The sequence below is a fragment of the Rhea pennata genome, chromosome 3, assembly GCF_028389875.1.
Source record: "Rhea pennata isolate bPtePen1 chromosome 3, bPtePen1.pri, whole genome shotgun sequence".
NCBI classification, from domain to species: Eukaryota; Metazoa; Chordata; class Aves; order Rheiformes; family Rheidae; genus Rhea; species Rhea pennata.
Genome location: NC_084665.1, coordinates 84,181,865 through 84,200,691, shown reverse-complemented (window position 1 = coordinate 84,200,691; position 18,827 = coordinate 84,181,865). Strand labels below are relative to the sequence as shown.

At 40.7% G+C, this 18,827-nt stretch overlaps 1 protein-coding gene across 3 annotated transcripts; it reads right to left on the bottom strand.

Annotated features, from left to right (window-relative positions):
- Positions 1-8,123: 8,123 nt before the first annotated feature.
- COQ3 (coenzyme Q3, methyltransferase) lies at positions 8,124-18,140 on the bottom strand. 3 transcript variants are annotated; one of them, XR_009957991.1, is made up of 8 exons: positions 17,884-18,140; positions 17,221-17,341; positions 16,697-16,849; positions 16,437-16,536; positions 14,568-14,810; positions 13,152-13,311; positions 11,386-12,235; positions 8,124-8,893 (listed from the first exon to the last, which is right to left on the bottom strand). XR_009957991.1 is itself a non-coding variant. In XM_062572717.1 (7 exons), exons 1-7 carry the CDS (start codon positions 17,978-17,980, stop codon positions 12,039-12,041), a joined length of 1,071 nt encoding a protein of 356 aa, XP_062428701.1. In that variant the 5' UTR covers positions 17,981-18,140; the 3' UTR covers positions 9,761-12,038. The 3 variants fall into 3 exon arrangements, 1 of the variants encoding a protein (XP_062428701.1); XR_009957990.1 differs by lacking the exon at positions 8,124-8,893 and adding an exon at positions 9,761-11,260; XM_062572717.1 differs by lacking the exon at positions 8,124-8,893 and having other exon boundaries at positions 9,761-12,235.
- Positions 18,141-18,827: the final 687 nt, after the last annotated feature.

Here is an 18,827-nt window from a genome sequence, read left to right as displayed (position 1 = left end):
CACTGGCTCCTTCATGCTGCTAAATGCCCTTCTTTTCTTGATTATTGCCATTCTCCTAACATGGAGTCCATTATTTAATGCATTTAATTATTTAATGGTGTGAATGCAGCTGCTCCCCAAAAAGCCCCCAAGCTACATTCACAGGAATAAAGTGACAAGATTCCTCACACAAATGAGCAATTTTCAATATCCAGCCAGGAAAATAGCAAGTCCACGACCCAGGGCTTTGCAGCAGCTCTGCTTCTGGGTGTGAGACAGATTAGACAACACAGATGAAACAGCACCAAAATCCCTGATATGAAATTGGTCAGATTCTGACTCCTGTTCTTCCTCAGAGTCTAGAGGAGGAGGAGGAGCAGGAGGAGGGCTTTGAGTTCATGGCATGGCCATGCAGCGAAGCTGTGGAGCTCAGGTCCACATGCTGACTTCTCCAGACATCAGTGGCAGCTGGTTTTGCATTTAGCTTTGCTTGGCGACATTAGAGCAACAGGCTGTGTGTCCTGCCTTCACTTAGTGGGAAGTATGTTGTTCTGCTTGAGTGACTTTCCTACAGTAGCTCCTTGCAGCATTTCATTTTATTCATTACTTATAAATGGTTATTTACTGGTATTCAGGAGCCAGAGGCTAAAGCACAAGAGCCCGTTGTGCCACCTTTGATACAGAACACCTATGCTGATGCTCCCGGGAATTAATGGCAGTTAGTATTTACCTGGTAAATATCATTCCACAAACAGATTGCTCCCACCAAAACCTGCTGCGTGCCTTTGCCTTCATCCATAATGGGGTGCTGGCCCAAAACTTTTCTCTTCCCAACTTTTGGGTCATTCCACATTACAGATGCACAAATAATGAAGTAAGTGGAAAGCGAGAGCAGCGGGGGAAGTTTCATGCCACAACTGATCATTCACAGCATAAAATTTGTTAAATTCTTATAAAAGGGCAGCAAAGAGACAAAGAAGGAAAGTTCTTTCCCTCTGCTACACCACCTGCAAATCTCAGGCTGAAGATTTGTTTCAAGTAGCAGACAGCCTAATAAATCTGGACTGCCACAGCTTGGTAGCTGGTCTCAGCTTTTCCTACGGCAAGGGAATTACTTACTATGTTACAGATAAGACTGATCCAATTACAGATGGGATCTAAGCTTTCCCGAGGGCGGGGAAAGGTCTTGGGCATCCACATCACAGCTGCTGGTGTTCTTTGACTTTTAGGGGCAAATGAGTTATCCTGAAGCCTGTGTTTTGGATCAGTGTCTGGCACAGGTGGTGGAGACCTGAGAGACAGGAGAGGAGGAGGAGATATTAAGTCTTTCACTTCTCACTGCTGTCCTGGACAACATGAGCCCAACTTGGTGTTTTGAAGAAAGCACTGCTATAATTTAGGCTCAGAAAGTCAATTTGTTGTGTTGGTAGTCCAGCTTGTACTTCTGCTGGTGTTAAAATGATGTACAAATTCAAGGGACATTATAGGTCAAACCAGTTGCTCAGGGATTATTAGAGCAGTAATCTAGTCAGATTTTTAACCTGTGTTTGGCAGAGAGGCTGCCACCCGCCTTTTGGACATGGACTTTGTGATGATATTTCTGTTCTTGTTACTGTGTTGTCTTGAGGCTATGACAGCACAGCGCACAGCAACACCTGGCAGGAAGCTGAGCAGAAAGCTCTAGCTGCTCGCCGGTTGCCTGGTCCTAACGGGAGCACTTACAGCCTTGGCCTGCTGCTCATAAAAGTGATTTTCAGAGGTCAGCTATGACCTGCATGGCACTAACTGGACGTGGGGGAGCCTAAGGGATCACTGCAGTGATCAAAGAGATCATTTTATCCGCTGTCTGGTTCCTACTGCCACGAAGAAGCAGAATGGGGATTTCTGCAGATGCTCTTGAGGGTGTCACCGAAACTAAGCCATTTGAAGGGTCCAAGTAACAATTTTGAAAGGTCCTAATATCACATCTTACTGTATCACCAGAATTTTAAAACAGCAAATAAACAACACTGATGAAGCATAAATTTTATACTCTTATACCTACCCCATACATTAAATTTACCAACAGTGGTCAGTTAGCCTCTCTTCCTTGGATTTTCAAAGCCTCCTCTCAGAAAGAGACTGAATCCATTTGGTTTGGTTGGTCTCCTTGTTGGAGTTGTGACACAATAATATTTGCAGACAAAAAAGCAAACACAGTATCCTTAGTCTGCCTTTTCTCTGGCTATCAGACTCATGTTCTCCAAGTAAAGTGGGCAGCCTCCTAAGACAGTAGTGTCATCCCTTGTAGCAGTGACTAACGATTCCTATTACAGATGTTTACTAAGTGGTAGTAGTCATCAGAAACCCAAGCTGTAGTGCCTTGTTGTGTTTAGCTGTGACTATTGCTTTGTGCCTCTGCAAATTCCAGGCCCTGCAATCTCATGAGCCATGTTCCAGTTTTCCCATATTTGTGTAAAGAAGATCACAGGTAACGTGCACAAGAACAACAGCTGCCTTTCTCGTACTTAAAGAGGGAACAGAAGTGAACGATGCATCTTTGCAAAATAACTACCTCATCATTTTTCATTTTTTGGAGTAAATAAAGTAAAAACTAATAGTGAGATGCCCACACTTCCGTTTGGCTGCTAACACAGGCCAACTGAGAGCAGCACAGTCTTGAACAGTGATCCATTAGATGTATCAATGCAGAGCAAACAAAATCTTGTATGTAGTTTATTTTATCTGTAATTTGTCCTAGTGAGGCTGCCTAAAGGAAGAAAGAATAATAGGATAAAATAAGTATATTTTTCTAATAAATATAAATCTAAGCCTACTTTATTATAGCAAGTTAGATTCTTTCCTCTGCCAGTATCCTTTCGTTGGATTTGGGGGCAGGGAGTCACTGAAACTCTTTGGTTTTAAATGAAAGATCTGACTGTAAAAGTGTGTAGCCATACACATGAATTCTGAGGCTCATCGGTTGTGTATACAAAAAGGGTTTTTCATGCCAGTGTAAAATATATCTAAAATCTCTTGTTCTTTATTACATTGATATGTTTTTCTGTACGGTCCTTAAGATCACTGTATCTCTTAAAAAAAATAATCCACTTAGTACCGAAGGCTGCCCACTGGGCTGGAGAGAGCTGTGTGAAACCACACAGTCTTAGCTAGGCAGTTAAAAACAGTCTTTGCAGACTCTTATCCTCAGAAGCTGTCCTGGCAGTCACAGTTTGTATTTGATTTGAGATCTAATGAAATACTTAAAAATCAGATGTCATATGAAATGCCTTGCTCTGAGTTTTGCTTCCTGGTACTTTTGCCAAATGTTTTTTGAAAGTGGCACTTCACTCACCAATACTCCCCCACAGTTTTAAGAAATAAGGCCACCAATTTTCTGCTTATCTTCCACACTGATAACATCTGTAGCTTCTACTCAGTGTTTGAAACTTGCCTACTTTTCTTCTAAATGTTCAGTTTGGGCAGCATGGAGCTTTTAACAACTCCATTAACTTTTGCAGACTGCTGTGTGTTTATTCTTGATGCTGTGTGGCATAAAGTAATCATTCTGCTCTCAGAGTGCTTGAAAAACAACTTTATGTTGTGATCAGGTCCAGTGGCTGTTATGTAACAGACTGTAGCCTTTTGCAAATGCTGCTCAAAGTTGTTCTTCCTGAAGCGAAACCACTTCATGGTGCCGATGCGCAATGACCTGCTGTCACCAGACAACTGGTAAGACCTCTCATTTGGTCTGCTGGCAGAGCATCTGCTGGGAAGGCTCCAGTATTCTGGAGATACTTTACTTCTGTTCAGAAATAGCCCAAATTTCCTTAGCTCTTGTGTGCTAAGAAGACAATTTCATCAGGTTTTGTGGTAAGGTCTGAGCCTGAGAGGGAGAAAAAGGGCTTTTTCATAGCTGGCAGGCTTTCCAAGTTCCTTTTGAAATAATCATTTATTGCTGCCAGGATTTATTTTGTTGTAATATTAATGATCTCTCTGGGCAGCTTGAGTTTCATATACACATCTTTTTAATTATTCAAATAAAAATAGGCAAAGTATAGCTGCAAAATATTCATGCTGCATTTTAGTTTGGATTTTAAAAAGGGGTTCATTATAACTTTAGCATAAATATACAAATATGTAGAAAATGCTAAACATCTAGAATCTAAAATTCTTCTCATCTGCCATACAGAAGTTCCTATATGTAAGTTCATATACTGTACAATTCCATTGTACAGATGTACAGAGTTCATCTTGTACTTTCTGGTAAGCAAAGCCACTTTCTGAGGTAACTCATACCCTGAGACTGCCCCAAATGATGAGAATAACTCAGCATTCTTCCTTGCTTTTGCAAAAAGATGGCTATGTATAAAATGTCCTTTCTGCAGATGGAAATACTCAGGCTGTCAGTTCCCTGCTAAGTTGGTCATATTCATAAGTTATTAATACAGAGCTAGATGCACAGAGAAAAATGCTCCGTTAACAGACCTACAGTCTTTTGATCCTTTAGTTGTTTATAACTTCACTGCAATGTTTTACAAGCTTTTTGGACAACTGACAATCCTGAGAACGTCGTGCACAGTTACATGCTTTTACAGTCAGATCTTTCACTTAAAACTCTGTAAATAGCAGAATAGTTTTGGGCGCCAATAACAGGTAACTTATCTCAAGCCTAGTGCAGTGGCTCTCAATCTTTTCCCATTTGTTAAATACTCCCCCTTGCCCATTTATAGCATCCTCCAGAAGAATTTAGATTTACAACACACAGTGCAGTGACCTGGTTAGTGTCTCAGTTCATATTTGATTAATAATAAAGATGTAGGAGTTTTTGCAGATTTTCTCTAAGCACTATATTTACTATTTTCAAAACACATATCTAGTGTTCAGATATAATCTGGATAAGTGGGAAGTGTTGTTTTTTTATGGAAAAAAATGAGTTGTTTAATGCACCTGCCTTAGATTAGCTAGCAATTAGCCTAAGGTGATAATGGCAGAGATAAAAGGCCCGGCTGCAGCGGACCCTGCAAAATAGAGCAGTGTCCCATTAGCTAACACAAACCCTGTCAGTCCAGGGCAATGGGACAACAAATGTGACAGCAGATCATCTCAGTGCAACACATTTGTCTGGAAATCAACTCCAAGCTGAAGGCAGTGAGAGGAGAAAGAGGAGGGATGGAAAAAAGGAGAAAAGGATGGAAAAGGAGGAGAGCCAGTTTCAGAAAAGCAGCCCTGAGGCTAAGACTGTTCTTGAGCATCTGGAGAGCTCTGGCAATAAAGATGGATGGGAGCCAGGGCAGCACAGCAACTGACCCGCTGTCTGCAGCCTCTGGGAATGCAGGCTGATGAGCACCACAGCAGATGGCAAAGCAGAGGTTTGTTGTGAATTTGGTGCTGGGATAAAAAGGGCTGCTTGGCAAAGACCTTAGAAGCCTTTTGCTTGTCTATAGGCTGGAGACATCATTTCATCTGACTTCACTTTCAGAAACTTTGGCATGTAGGTTCATCTAGTGTCTCATCCTTCCTTTACAGCCTACAGAAAAAACAAAGCATTTCCAGAATATTTTGTCAACAGCCATAGCTGGGTGAATCAGATCTCATCCATCCTGCGTACATTTTTCCTCCAGCAGGCACCTTTTGCAGGGAGATTTGACAGGCCATTTTCTCTCCAGGGTATATTGAGAAATACTGTTCTAGGGATTTAAAATATAAAGGATTGCAGAGTAGAAGACTCTGTGCAAGCACATGACCAGGGAACAGTTCCAATGGTTTAATAGCTTCTGCTCTGTCAAGGAGCAGATATTTGGCAGCAGGAGAGGAGGGGGTATTAATGAATATATAGGCACTTTATTATGTTGTTGGGGTTTATTTTCTTTTTTATGTCTTCAGGTGTTAGGCATTTTTTTCTAATTCAGGAGAATAAAATTAACATTTTTATCTCCCAGTTGTTTCAGCAGTTTTTTTGTTAGCATAACTCATGAGGATGCAACAGAGGTCTCATTTATTAATGGAATACTAATGGTATGTCCTTTTAAGCAGAAAAATACTCTATTTTTTACTAAAAGTGAATATTGATTCTGTCTATTACTGCAGTGGACTCCATGGGGAAGTAAAGGCACTGTAAAATGCAGATCAAAATATATATCCTGAATTCCTAATACACTGATGTCACCAGGAGTGTTGGGTGTGCAAAGAATGCACGTATAAATCAAAACAAGTCTGGTGATTTTACATCCTAGATGAAATCCTAGCCTCTCTGCCTAGAATAAAACATGACATCATCCTGTATCTCTTCAAGAAAATGAGGTATGAGTCTATCAGTATAAAGAAAGTCTACTGTTAGCATGAATGTTAAAGGACTGGAATTTTATCCTATAATCTGGAAGAATCAGGGGGAATGCAGGTCGATTTTAATCACAAAAACATCACCTGAAAGTATATTATTTTAATTCAGATTCATAGTACTTGTTAGTATAAGCAGAATTAAGTGATTTGAAGAGTCATAAAACCAACGTTTTACTATTTTTTGATGACCCATCATGAAGCAGGAGACAGTGCAACAAAATTCACAGTGTTGGAAAAACAAAGTTACTCTGAGACAGCAGAGAAACCGTGGATCCGCTTTAGATATTCTGAAGGGTAATTATATACTAAATGATACCACTCCCTCCCCTGTGGGCTCAGCAAAGCCGAGCAGAGGCAACACCAGACAGGCAATGCTGCCTAGAGCAGAGAGCAGTGTATTGCTGGCTGGTCCTCTGGGTGCTGTTCTGCTCCCAGTCCACTTGTAGCCTGCTCAGTGACTGCAGCAGTTCACTTCACCACTCTGTGCCTCAGTTCATCTACCCATAAAATGGGAACAACACACCTGAGATCTGTACTTTGCGATCTACTAAGAAAATCAGTGAGATACAATTTTCACTAGATGATCTCTGTGGAAGGGACAGCAGACGAGCAGGCTTTACCTCCCAATAATCTTTGGAGGGCAGCCCCATAACGAGGTGTGGGCCTATTACTTCAAAATAAAGATCCACAGTAAAGACTTAGAGAGAAAAGGCATTCACGTGTACTAAGCTGGCTGGTTGAGGACTTCAGAGGAGTGGGGATGTGGAAGAGGAATTATGCAGCAGGTTTCCTTATCACCCTTTAGGGCTTCCACACTTTTCCCTTTTAACAAATTAATGACAGTATCTTCACTAAATCAATGTTACCTGAGGCATTTCACTTGCTCAGTGTTCCAGTTCAAGGATTAAAGTTGTTCTGACCTATAGGAGCATAGGCAGTGACAGGTCCTATAGCCTATGTTCCTGATAAAAGTGAATTAAATACTATAAGAAATAAAGAAATAGTGCAGGAACATATAGCAGCAGAATAACAGATTCCCTATATAAACATTGGAAACACTATGAATGAGGAGGCTAGCAGATGATTACACATAATAAGTAACTAATATTCAGTTTGTATCTAGAGGAGCCAGCTTTCCTTTCAAGGAACTCAGCAAGGGCATAGGTATTTTGGAATGAGGCACTGGCAGTTAACATACAAAAACAAGTGGGAGGCTGCGAACACCTGAATTGTTGTGCTTCAATCCGACACAAGCACTTTCCCAACCACTGGTTGTTGCTCTTCCAGGGCAGGCTCAAACCTGACTGCCCTGTATACCTTTACTTAACAGTCTCAGTCCTTAAGAGTTATATTTATCTTCCAGGAATTAATATTCTTCCTTCTGTAACTACCAGCTTTCCAGTGGTGTTCCTCATACCAGATACACCTGGATTCCTCTCAAATCACTGCAATTACATCATCAGCACTTAAATTCTGATTCATAGTCTTCCTGTCTCACTTGTTCTCCTCTCCCCTGCTTCATCAGCCCACCTTAAAAAATAAAGAGGGGGAGGGTTTATTACAGAAGTGGAACCTTTTGGTATCTGAACCTTCAGACTGCACAGGATTATTCCTTTCACAGAATCAGACAGAACGGTTGAGATCATCTAGTCTACCCCCTTACTCAAGCAGGGTCACCTAAAGCACATTCCACAGGATCACGTCTAGGCAGATTTTGAATATCTCAAGAGAAGGGATTTCAAGCATTTCTTGTGTGAAGAAAATAAGCTATTTTTAGTTAGAGCTGAGGTTTCAGCATAATGAAGAAAAAACCTGAGAAGCTGTTTTCAGGAAAACTTTCTAAAAGATAGTCTTTATTCTTATCTCCACTCACAGACACTATACATTTCCATTCCCACTACTTTCTCTCCTTTCCATTCCCAAGAGAACTGATACAGGTTGTTTGAGAAATCGTATGTAAAGAAATTGTAAAGTTCTGTAAAAATGGTCAGGAAATGTCACCTGACTGCAAGCGAGTATCAGGCAATGAGATAGCACAATGGAACATCATGGAAACATCAAGTTCTAAAGTTCTATTATTTAAAAAGAAAATGAAACACAAATTTTCTCTGAAGCTTTCATATTATTCAAATTGGGACTGAGTGCAATTAATGTTTCAACTATTTCTTAAATTGCAGTTGCACAGGACTTAAACTTACCATCACTCAAAGGGCCCATTCTGCCCTTGCCCTCTCCCCAACCATGTGCTCTCACTACTTATCTGGTGATCGGCTCTGGTCCTTGACAGTGGGACGATTTGGCTCCTTAAACAACCGAAAACCCACCAAAAAGAAAAAACATGGTTTTTTTATTGAGACAGAGAGCTGAATCAGTGTGTGGAAGACTCAGACAAGCATGAGACTCAGCAAAGGCGGGCAGGTAAGTGACAGACTGTATGGCTTGACAGGGGAGAGGTGAGAAAACACAACAAGCCAAATCTTGGGCCGAATAGCTGAGACCATCCAGAACACTGTAGTTTGTTTTGTCAGATTCTTTGGTTTTTTTAGCCAGATCAACTCCTTGCTTTGTTTTGTTGTGTTGCAGAAATCAGTGGCTGGAAAATGGAGAGACAAAGACTGCTTAAAAGATTCTGCAGCCAGAAATAGAAACTAAGACTGAGGAAGAGTAAGCCCAAACTGTGACTGTTCTTCACAATCTCAAGGCAAGAATCACTTTGTATTTGGCTTTAGAGTCCCCACGCACTTACCTGTTACCATTAACATTACATTTTCTCTCCTACCTACTTACTACCTACTACTGCTATCCCTGTAAGCTTCAAACATGTGGCTCCTGCTCACAAAAACTTGCAGCAGGAAAACTGAAGATTGGAAAATCTATTTGACCTAAATTCTATTTCAATAGCACTTGTTAAATTTCCGCAGCAGTTGGGTTAAGAGAAGCAGGAAATCTCTGTTGGTTTCCAATGCAGAGAAAATCGTAAGAAAAAAAGGTTTTGCAGTATGAATATATAATGTTATACAGGGTATAGTACTGCATTTATGTTATGTCAGAGATGCATATTTTGGAATAATGCATGGAATTAAAAAGAATTTTCAACTAAAAAGCAAGGTTAGGGAAGTCCTACAATGTTTGCTTTCTCATTAAAATTATTTCTCCACTCTGAAGACACATCATGGTTATAGGGGTCTATTTAAGCAATCCCCACTCCTTTGCCCAAACCACTCACTGAACTCTCCCTAGCTGACAGTGCTCCTGTACGTGTGCAAGAGCAGGTCAGGTGCCTAAGGAAGCTTTCTGTCAAAATCCATGGACAATCAGGTGCATCTGCTGCTTGCCTAAATGTCAACCATTGTTAATTTAGCTACATAAGCCCTCTTGTGAGCAGGACCAGGGAACTTAAGCAGCATCAAAGTCTTTTTGTGTTAGATACAATAGAAATAGCCGTGAAAAAACATTCCTCCCCAAGCAGCTTGCAATTTAATGAAAAAATACAAGTAAGCAACAAGCAACTGCAAAGAATGGAAAGGAGAAGACCACCATTATAATAGCTGGTTACATATACATCCATATTTATGGCTTCTAAAGCAAACAAAAATCAGCTTTCTATCCCAATTTTATCCACCTCATTTTACCTCACAGGTCTTAAAATCAAATACGTGAATGGCAGGTTATCACCCTCTTGGAGGGTGTTTCTAGTGGGCTCCCTCAGGATTCTGTCATGGTCTGAGTGCTTTTCAGATCCTATTTATTTCAATTCACTGTTGGTAAAATTTGAAACAGGCACAGAGTAGTAAATAACTTCAATTTGAGTAGATTGCATAGCTAGGGGAATTCACTTAAAGCACATGCTTTAATATGCCTAAACACAAGGCCACATTCTTAGGAGCAAAGACTGTTGTTAACTGCTCTGCCTCCATGTTTTTTCCTGGTGTGACACTCCACTCCCAAACACTACGCCTCATTTTGCATGCAAGACCAGCTGAGCAGACACTCCCATGCAAAACAAGGATGTCGGGTAGAGGAGAATGACTGTGGTACTGCAGCAGACAGCATTAGTGAGACCATTACTGGAATACTGCATCCATTTCCATGGTCATGCTTCAGAAAGGAAAATAAAAAGTTGGGGTGGAATCAGATGTTTACCACAAAACGTAAAAGTTTCATATGAAGCCAGAAACCTACAGTGTAATGAGCAACACTTAGATAACAATCTCAGTCCATTTACCAAAGAGAAGATTAAGAGATGACTTGACTCCAAACCACAAGGATATTTACAAGAAAGAGACAGCTGGTAACAGAGGAGGCCTTAATCTACAAATAAAGCCATAAAGACATAACTGGCTGGAATCTGAAGCTAGTATACTTCACCTAATCACCCTTGGAACAACTTGCTTATCAATGTAGTGGCTTCTCCATCACTGCACACTCTACATGAAGATGAACCTTCTTCCCAAAAGTCAAGCTATATCCCAAACAGATTTTACAATGCAGAATTCACTGTTATTGAAATGGCTATGCTAAATAATCATGATAATCCCTTTCAGTCTTTTTATCAATGAATTACAAGTATTTCCATTATAAATTAACTGTTTACTTCTCTGCATCATCAGATCCATCGCAAAAATTAGATTCCAAAGCAACATGCAACTGCAGCATAGCAAGAATGCAAATGTGTAATATAATAATTTAACCCACTAAGCCTCTACCACAAGAGATGCGTGAGTAACCCAAAAAAAGTTTTAATTTTCATCCCTGCAAATTGAAGTTAAAAAACGAGCCAACCCATCTCTGTACCTGTAAACAAGCTGAGAGATTTACAAGTGAGAGCATTAAGGAAAGAAATATAACCATGGACACAAGTCATTTTATTTAGAATGTCCTATTTCAATGTAGACCAACACTCTTCCTTAGCATGTGTGGCATCAGGACTTTAAGAGTGGGTAGGCATGGCCCTCCAGTTCTAGGACAGACATACAAACATATCATTTTTCTGGCATAAAGATACAGTTGCTTAATAAAATTTATTTGCAACTTTATCTTCTTTTATTTGGGTGGAGGAGGAAGTTGGAATTATAGGCACAGTACCTTTACAGAGAAGAGACTTCTAACACAGAGGCATTCTGGTCTAGGAGACTCTTCTTCCATTGCACAGCTAACTCATGTCAACTGTAGAAATAGCATGACCTGTCAAAAAAGGTTCGCTGTTCTTTCACTTTTTCCCAGGGAAGAGGCATAATAATAATACTGAAACTTTTTTCTTTTTTGGCAGGTGTTGGGGGGGGGGAGTTTAAATGATTTATATTTTAACTGCCTCAGCAACTTGAATATTTAAGACATTTTATTTACCATACAGTATTGTATTTTAAAAACTCCTTCCACATTTGAGCTATTATTCTGTGGAGACCTGAGTTTTCCTGGTAGGACTGAAAAAAAATGTCACAGAAGAGCTTCCTCCAAGCTATTGACAGAATAATTTACATTTCCCTATCTGATAATTTGCAACTGTCTTCTTATAAAAATACTTACTCTTCAAAAGCTTCAGTCATCTCACTCTTAAATGATTCTTAAGATAATGGGCACTTGTTTTTTCTGAGACTGCCCTAAGATAACTGGCCCAAAAAAGTATAAGCATTATTCATGCAAACAGCAAACTTCTTGTTACACAAGGTTTTATGATGTCCATCTGTGTAAAACCTTCTTTTCTGTCCCTGGTGGCAGTCTGTCACCACATGTCTCAGTCACATGCTAGTGCCAGCTGTGGCAGAGTGCTGTCCATGTTGCTTCTCTGATGAGGGGTCTGTGTGGCTTGACTGTCCCTGACCCCCGGATTTCACAGCATGCATTGCATAGTTAATGCTTGTGCTTTCCATCCAACTCCATGACCCCGTGAGAGGATTGTACAACATCCCATTCACAGCCTTCACTGAAAAGCCACCTAGAAAAATAAGAAGACATAAAGCAACTGATGCTCTCAAATATTCTAAGCCACTGCAACATCACTTTAGAATAGCAAGTCTGCAATATGCTTCTTCCTCTGAGCTCTGGAGCAGTACTTCACAAGCCTGTTTTTTGTCAGATATCACCATGAGCAGTGGCAACAGGCATCACCGCTGGCAGCACTAGTGACAATAATGCGCCTAGCTATTGGTAGCAGCAGCAATAGCTCTGTGTCAGGCCACGTACCATTAGCTTGCTGTATGACAAGCCACTGCAAGGTGGTATGCTAGCTTCACAACACCACATGTGGGGGACTGAATTTTTGTAGGTGGATACATTCTTAAGATTAACATTACTCATTTCAAAAAATCATCATCTGAACGTGTCTTTGGAAGGATTATGGAGATTCCCCCAAAGAAGGGTAAATATAAGAAGCAGAAGATCACAATCAAGGCAAGAAAATCGGTGCAAGTGAGGAGTGATTTAGCACTCCCTGCTGAGCAGCTCTCAGGTTCATTGCATGATTCTGCTGTGTCCCAGCAGGATATATGAGAGAAGGCAGAAAGCAAACATCCTCTCAAAACAAACCACTCCTCTGCACCTGCTTCTCCTCTGAAGAGAGAATGGAAAGAACAACCAGCACACAAACAAGTATTAGTCATGTTCCTTACAGCATCACTGTAAAGTGCTATGAGAAGACCTTACCAAGAGAATAACACAAATCATACTTCAGCTTCTCTACAGGGAACTAAAGCAAAGTAAATATTTGGTGGGGGGGGGGGGTTAATACCAACTCACATAGTAAAAGGAGTGTATAGTTGTCATCAGATGCCTCACCCATCCAGTCCCATCACCTTTTCTACAAAGAACATTTGTTATGTCTGTGCATCTCCATCATCTAGCTTGGTACTTACTGGATTCCAGGAGGCGCTGTAGCTCTTCAGGGGGAACAAACTTCTCCCACTCATGTGTTCCTTCTGGAACAATGCCTATTATTTTTTCTGCAATCACAATTCCCAGGACATAGGACAACTGTGTTTTATTGATTGTAGTAATGAATAAAGAACCTTCAGGCTATTTAAAAGATTAAAATGTTCAATTAAAATAATATTTTGAAAAAAAAGCCAAAAAACTCTAAGTTCAATTGCATTAAATCATGTAACTTGTCTATGTCCAAATCTACATGCTTTAAGAGTAAGAACTAATTTCATGACAGAACTCATATTTACAAGTATGCTGTTTAAAAACAATTTAAAAAGTCAGAATGTAGTGTTCTAACAGTGTGACTCAAAAATCTTCAAATAGTCAACAAAAAGCCTTCGATTACCTGAAAAGTATCTCCTTGTCCCAGAAACATCTACCCAAATCACACATAACACATACTATTGCCCAGGAAAAGGATGAATGAAAGGTATAAAGTGTATGCAAGAACTAATGTAAATATATAGAGAGATATAAATACACATTTCTTTTTTTTTTAAACCAAATCTAAAAAGCGTACAACACTGCTTAAGATACTGATGAATACAGTGCTTATTTTAACAATTACAAGGACGAAAAAGAAAACCAGGAATGAATTGTGGTTAAAGCAGTAGTAGTAGTTTTGTAAGTATGATGAAAGAAATAAAGGATAATTTCTGTACTCCCACTAAACCAAGTATTAGTTACTGGTTCCACGAGCAGTTAGTTACTGGTTAATGGTTCCACTCAAATAATAAACATGCTTTCTGATGACCAGAAACACAAATCAAGGGATTAAAGGAGAGCTCCTGCTTGTGTACTGGGCCTATCATCCTTCTTTGCAAATGAAATAGTATTGGAATAAAACAAAGCCCAACTATATCTAAGCATGATTCTTTAAAAGCAGTCCTTGAGTACATCTGATATGAGTCTAGATCTGGAATAAAATCTTGTGTCAGAAATGTCATTACAGAGAGTTTCAATTCAGTCTGAACTGTAGCTGTCCATCAGCAGCAGCACTGTCACATCTTCTCTCACCCAGGAGAGATGAGATACAATCAGATTTCTTGAGGTCTTCACGCAAAGCAACACTAAAATATTAAGTAACGTTAATATTAAGTAAATATTAACTAAGGCAGGGTTGAGGGAACAAATTCCCTTTAACTTTAGTCATTGAAGATGGGAAGATCCTCCTCTTGCACCCTCAGGGAGAACGAAAGGCATCTCCAGAGTGCAGTTCATATTTCAGGCACTTCAAGGTGGAGGAACGAAACCAGATTTAGGTGTTTTCATAAATTTAACTTCAAATAAAAGCTTTAATAATAAAAGTGAATAAATAATCCCAAAAACGAAAGCAAAAGCTCTCTTACCTTTAACACTTGATAGCAACACTTGATAAACATTTCAAGGTCAGCCACATGCTCCACTACTTCAGAAGCTACAATTACATCAAAGGTTTCCATAGACTCTTCCACAATCTCCTCCAGTGAACTGGACTTGTACTGTATTCTCTTGGCCAGGATGGGATCAAATGACTTGTGCTGATCTGCTGTTCTAATGTTGTCCTCCAGAGGATCAATTCCAGTAACTGAAGCTCCCAGCCTACCTAGAGGCTAATAATACAGAGAATAATTTATTCTCTGCATGAAAACAATTTAAAGATGTCTGCAAATTTGGAAACTGCATAAACAATCCTGAAAACACTTGCAGAGAATATTAATAGAGGAATAAGACAAACAATAAATGATGGGCTTTGATCCTCCAGCTTTATTTAAAGGTTTATTAGAGATAAGGCACAAAAATAATAATAATAATAATAATAATTTTTTTCAGGAAAAGAGGCAGTAACCTTAGACATAAAAATGCCTAAAGTGTATATTTTTTTTTAAGAATAAATTGTTTTGAAACCATTTTGTTACCCCAAATAAAGATTTCTTTCACTATTACCATCACATACAGAAAAAACAAAGGAAGAAAACCAATGCAGTATTTAATTACTATCATTACTTTCTTCAACATCCACCTGTAATGGTAAATCCTCATATCTTTTTAATGGTTACTTAATATATGATTATCTCTGGGATGTTCTCACTGCTGAGAACTAAACACTGATGTTTACTAGGATAGCATCAGACTTGGTTGTCACTCAAGTTTCTCTAGTGTCTTCTTACTTATAGGTTAACACCTCAGTCATAACCTCTTTTGAAACTGAAACAGTCTGTAGAACATGACCACATGTATGTTATTCCAACCTGAAATTCACCAGTTATTCAATTTGAGAAGCTTATGCAACATACCAATTTTGCCAGTCACATCTGAGAGTAGAGTTTCACAAGACCAGAGTATTTTTCTCAAAAAAAAAAAAAAAAAAAGGGGGGGGGGGGATGAGATTCAAGTTGCTTTTGTATTACCCCGTTTCAAGTGCTGATGAAGTTCCAAGAATAACTCAGCCAGATCTGTAACCCTGGATTTGCAAACTATCTCTAGCCTATTGATAGGAAATAGCACCGCTCAGAGCCTGCATGGCCCTACAGCTCTATCATTGATGGATCTGGTTCCTTCCCAATCCCAAGTTTGTGAAGACTGCTCTGGCAGCAGCTTCAGTGCGAGCCCTTACATCAGGAGACTCTCTCCTGCAGGGAGGAGATGTGTTTCAGCTGTTTGGCATTATTCCATGTTTGTTTGTTTGTTTTTAATGAAATAAAGCAAAAGCAAGAATCTCACTACAGCATGAAAAAATGACAATAAGCAATTCAAAGAAATGAGCAGAAAAAACAAGTTTATAGTAGTATGAGTAGTTTATAAACATAAGTTTATATTAGGAAATAGTATTTTCTGTTATAACAGGGAATGTCATGGTAAAGTGTTCTCGCCAAAGCTCCGAAACAAAACAAAAGGATTCTCATACTGTGACTACCTAGAGGAGTGCTAGAAGACATTTACATCATTCTCTCCTTTTGTTTTTCTTTACTCTGCTTGAAATCTTATTTTTGTGATGACCCTTAAGATCTTAGCATTTCTCAGTAGATTCCCTTCTTTTCTGTGAACCACCACCACTGTCCTAAACAAATAATCTATAGGGTCTGTAGAATTCACTGCACTCCAAAACACCATGTAACTAATATACTATAGAAGAGAAAAGCTCTTCTGCAGATGTTGAAGAATTAAGCAACAAAATAGTAAAAAAAGAAAAAAAACACTTCTTTTAAAATAATAAAGAAGAACAAATTGTTTCTTACTTCACTTAGCAATCCACCACCACAGCCAACATCTAGAATCTTAAGTCCAGAAAGCGGGTTTCCTAGTTGATGATTATTACTCATGTTCAACAGAGTATCTCTAAAAGAAAAGGGATGTTATTAAGGGCAAACACACAAGGTGGTTTAATAGACGTTATACGTAGTTATCTTAAGTATTGGTAATTGTAATTCTTTTACAATATATTCTGATGTTGCACAGAAATAGCATCTGAAGAAAGTTTGCATCTTCAAAGGCATACCTAATAAATGGCACTCTAATATCATTCATAGAATGAAGAGCTGAATATTCTCCTTCTTCATCCCACCACTTATGTGCAAGGAGCTGGAATTTTTTCATTTCTTTTGAATCTACTGTTGAGTGTGAAGTGCTGAAAAGTCTCTTCATGGTGAACCTAAATAACAAAAGCAGAATACCATGAAACTGATACTGATATTTCATGCCAGCAAAAATACAGAAAAAACAAATTTTTGAAGATCAGAAGAACAAATAAAATTCCACTGTTCCTTTAAAGGCAAATTCCACTGTTCCTTAAGTAAAGCAAAAAGATTTTTAGCTTTGCATGAATAAAGTATTTTCAAAACAGATGACTGCATGGCTATAATTTTTAAATTAGTAATTATTAAAACAAAAATAGGCAACACCAAATATCTAAATATTTGTGAGATTTAAAAATGACTTCACATGACACTGCCACAAAGTAAAATTAAAATGTTACAGAAAATAACACTCATCATTTAGGATTATTTTAGACACAATACTTACAGACTCTTTATTTCAGTTAGAAAGACAGGCAGAGTACTACTGGATTTCAGCTGTATTTTCCAGATAGTGTTCTCAAGAGTACCCGTTGGGCCTGTCTGAGAAGACAGCGCACCATGGTCATCTGTGTAAGTGGAAAAAAAATAATAAAAAAAAAGGCAACTGAATTGAAAATGTCAGCTTTACAATCGCCCAAAGGCAGAAAATCTAGTTCATCAGTGCTGCTATAGACCAACCTTTACATCTAGCACTCATCAGTATGCAGCTCACACATCTATTGATCACACTTACAGTAAAAAAGGGAGGCCGGGGGGGGGGGGCTCACTTGAAATAGTGACACCCGTTTTACAGGCTTTTCTTGGATATTAACTGTGCAGAACTGTGTAAACACCTCCTCGCTGTACTACTTAAGGAATGCACAAGGATTAAACGGGACAGTATATGCTAGCAGAGGCATCGCAAGCTCAAAACATACGTATGGCGAGAGGTGAAGGTAACGGGGCAGCCGAGGCGGCGGCACGACATGGCCGCGCGGGGCCCGCAGCCGTTGGGAGCGGCGCGCGGCCGCGCGCGGCCGTTACCGGAAGGCCGCGCCGGTGCCGGGGTCACCACAGGCCGGGCCTGCTCCCCCCGCCTCGTCCCGTCCCGTCCCGCCCCGCCGCTCACCGCCTGCAGCCCGCCGGCACCGCGGCAGCGCGGCCGCCGCCCGCCGGCCCGCCAGGCCGCGGCTGAGGGCCCGGCTCGTCCCGCCGCCCCACATCATCGCCGCCGCCACGCTCCCGGCGTCCGGCGGCAACAGGAGCCGCGCGGCACCGTTCCGCCGCCCCGCGAAGCGCCGCCGCTACAACACCGGCGGCCCCTAACCGCTGGGCGCGAGCGGCTGCTCTGCGCTGGGTCAGCGCCGGCGCTTTTCCTGCGGGAGCCACGGCTGGGCGCTCGGTACGCGCGCAGCGTCAGATTCCGGGGGCATTCGCAGCGAATGGCGACACAGAGAAAGATCAAGTTTAAAAAGGCTGGAACTTTCCATGTTACTGAATGTGAAGGAGCTAAAATAGATCATTTAAATCAAATTATAATAATTATAAGAAGAGGTTCTTATAGTACAGTGAACAACAAGAAAAGAAAAAGCTTTGTATTTTACTTTTTTCCTCACAACGGTAAGGCGCTGCAGCATCCGAATGCCTCTCCACTGTAATGCTGCTAACCCAGCAGGCCTTCGTAGCCTTTCTAAATAATGCCGGACTTAAACGAGAGCGCCAGCGTCGTGAGGCTCCTCACCTTTCCCTTCCTGGAGGCAGGGAGCGAATTAACATCCCGCAGCTGGGAGCACGGCTCTGCTGCCTGGAGCGCAGCACGCGGGTCCCTGGTCCGGCAGGGTTTGCGGCAAACCTCGGCACACACCCGGCTGGGAAGCACCGGGGACGGCTTGCTGCCTTTTGCAGGCAGGGTGACAGGCTGCTCCGTCATGGTTTGCACTGTGGCCATCCCAGGGGGACAAGTCCCTCCCGCTCACTCATGCGGGCAGGACAGGACTGCTCACAGCCCTGGCTAATCACTCCCCTCTTTTCACAGCCAGCTCCAGCGCTTGTCAGACGCCTCCCAAAGATGAT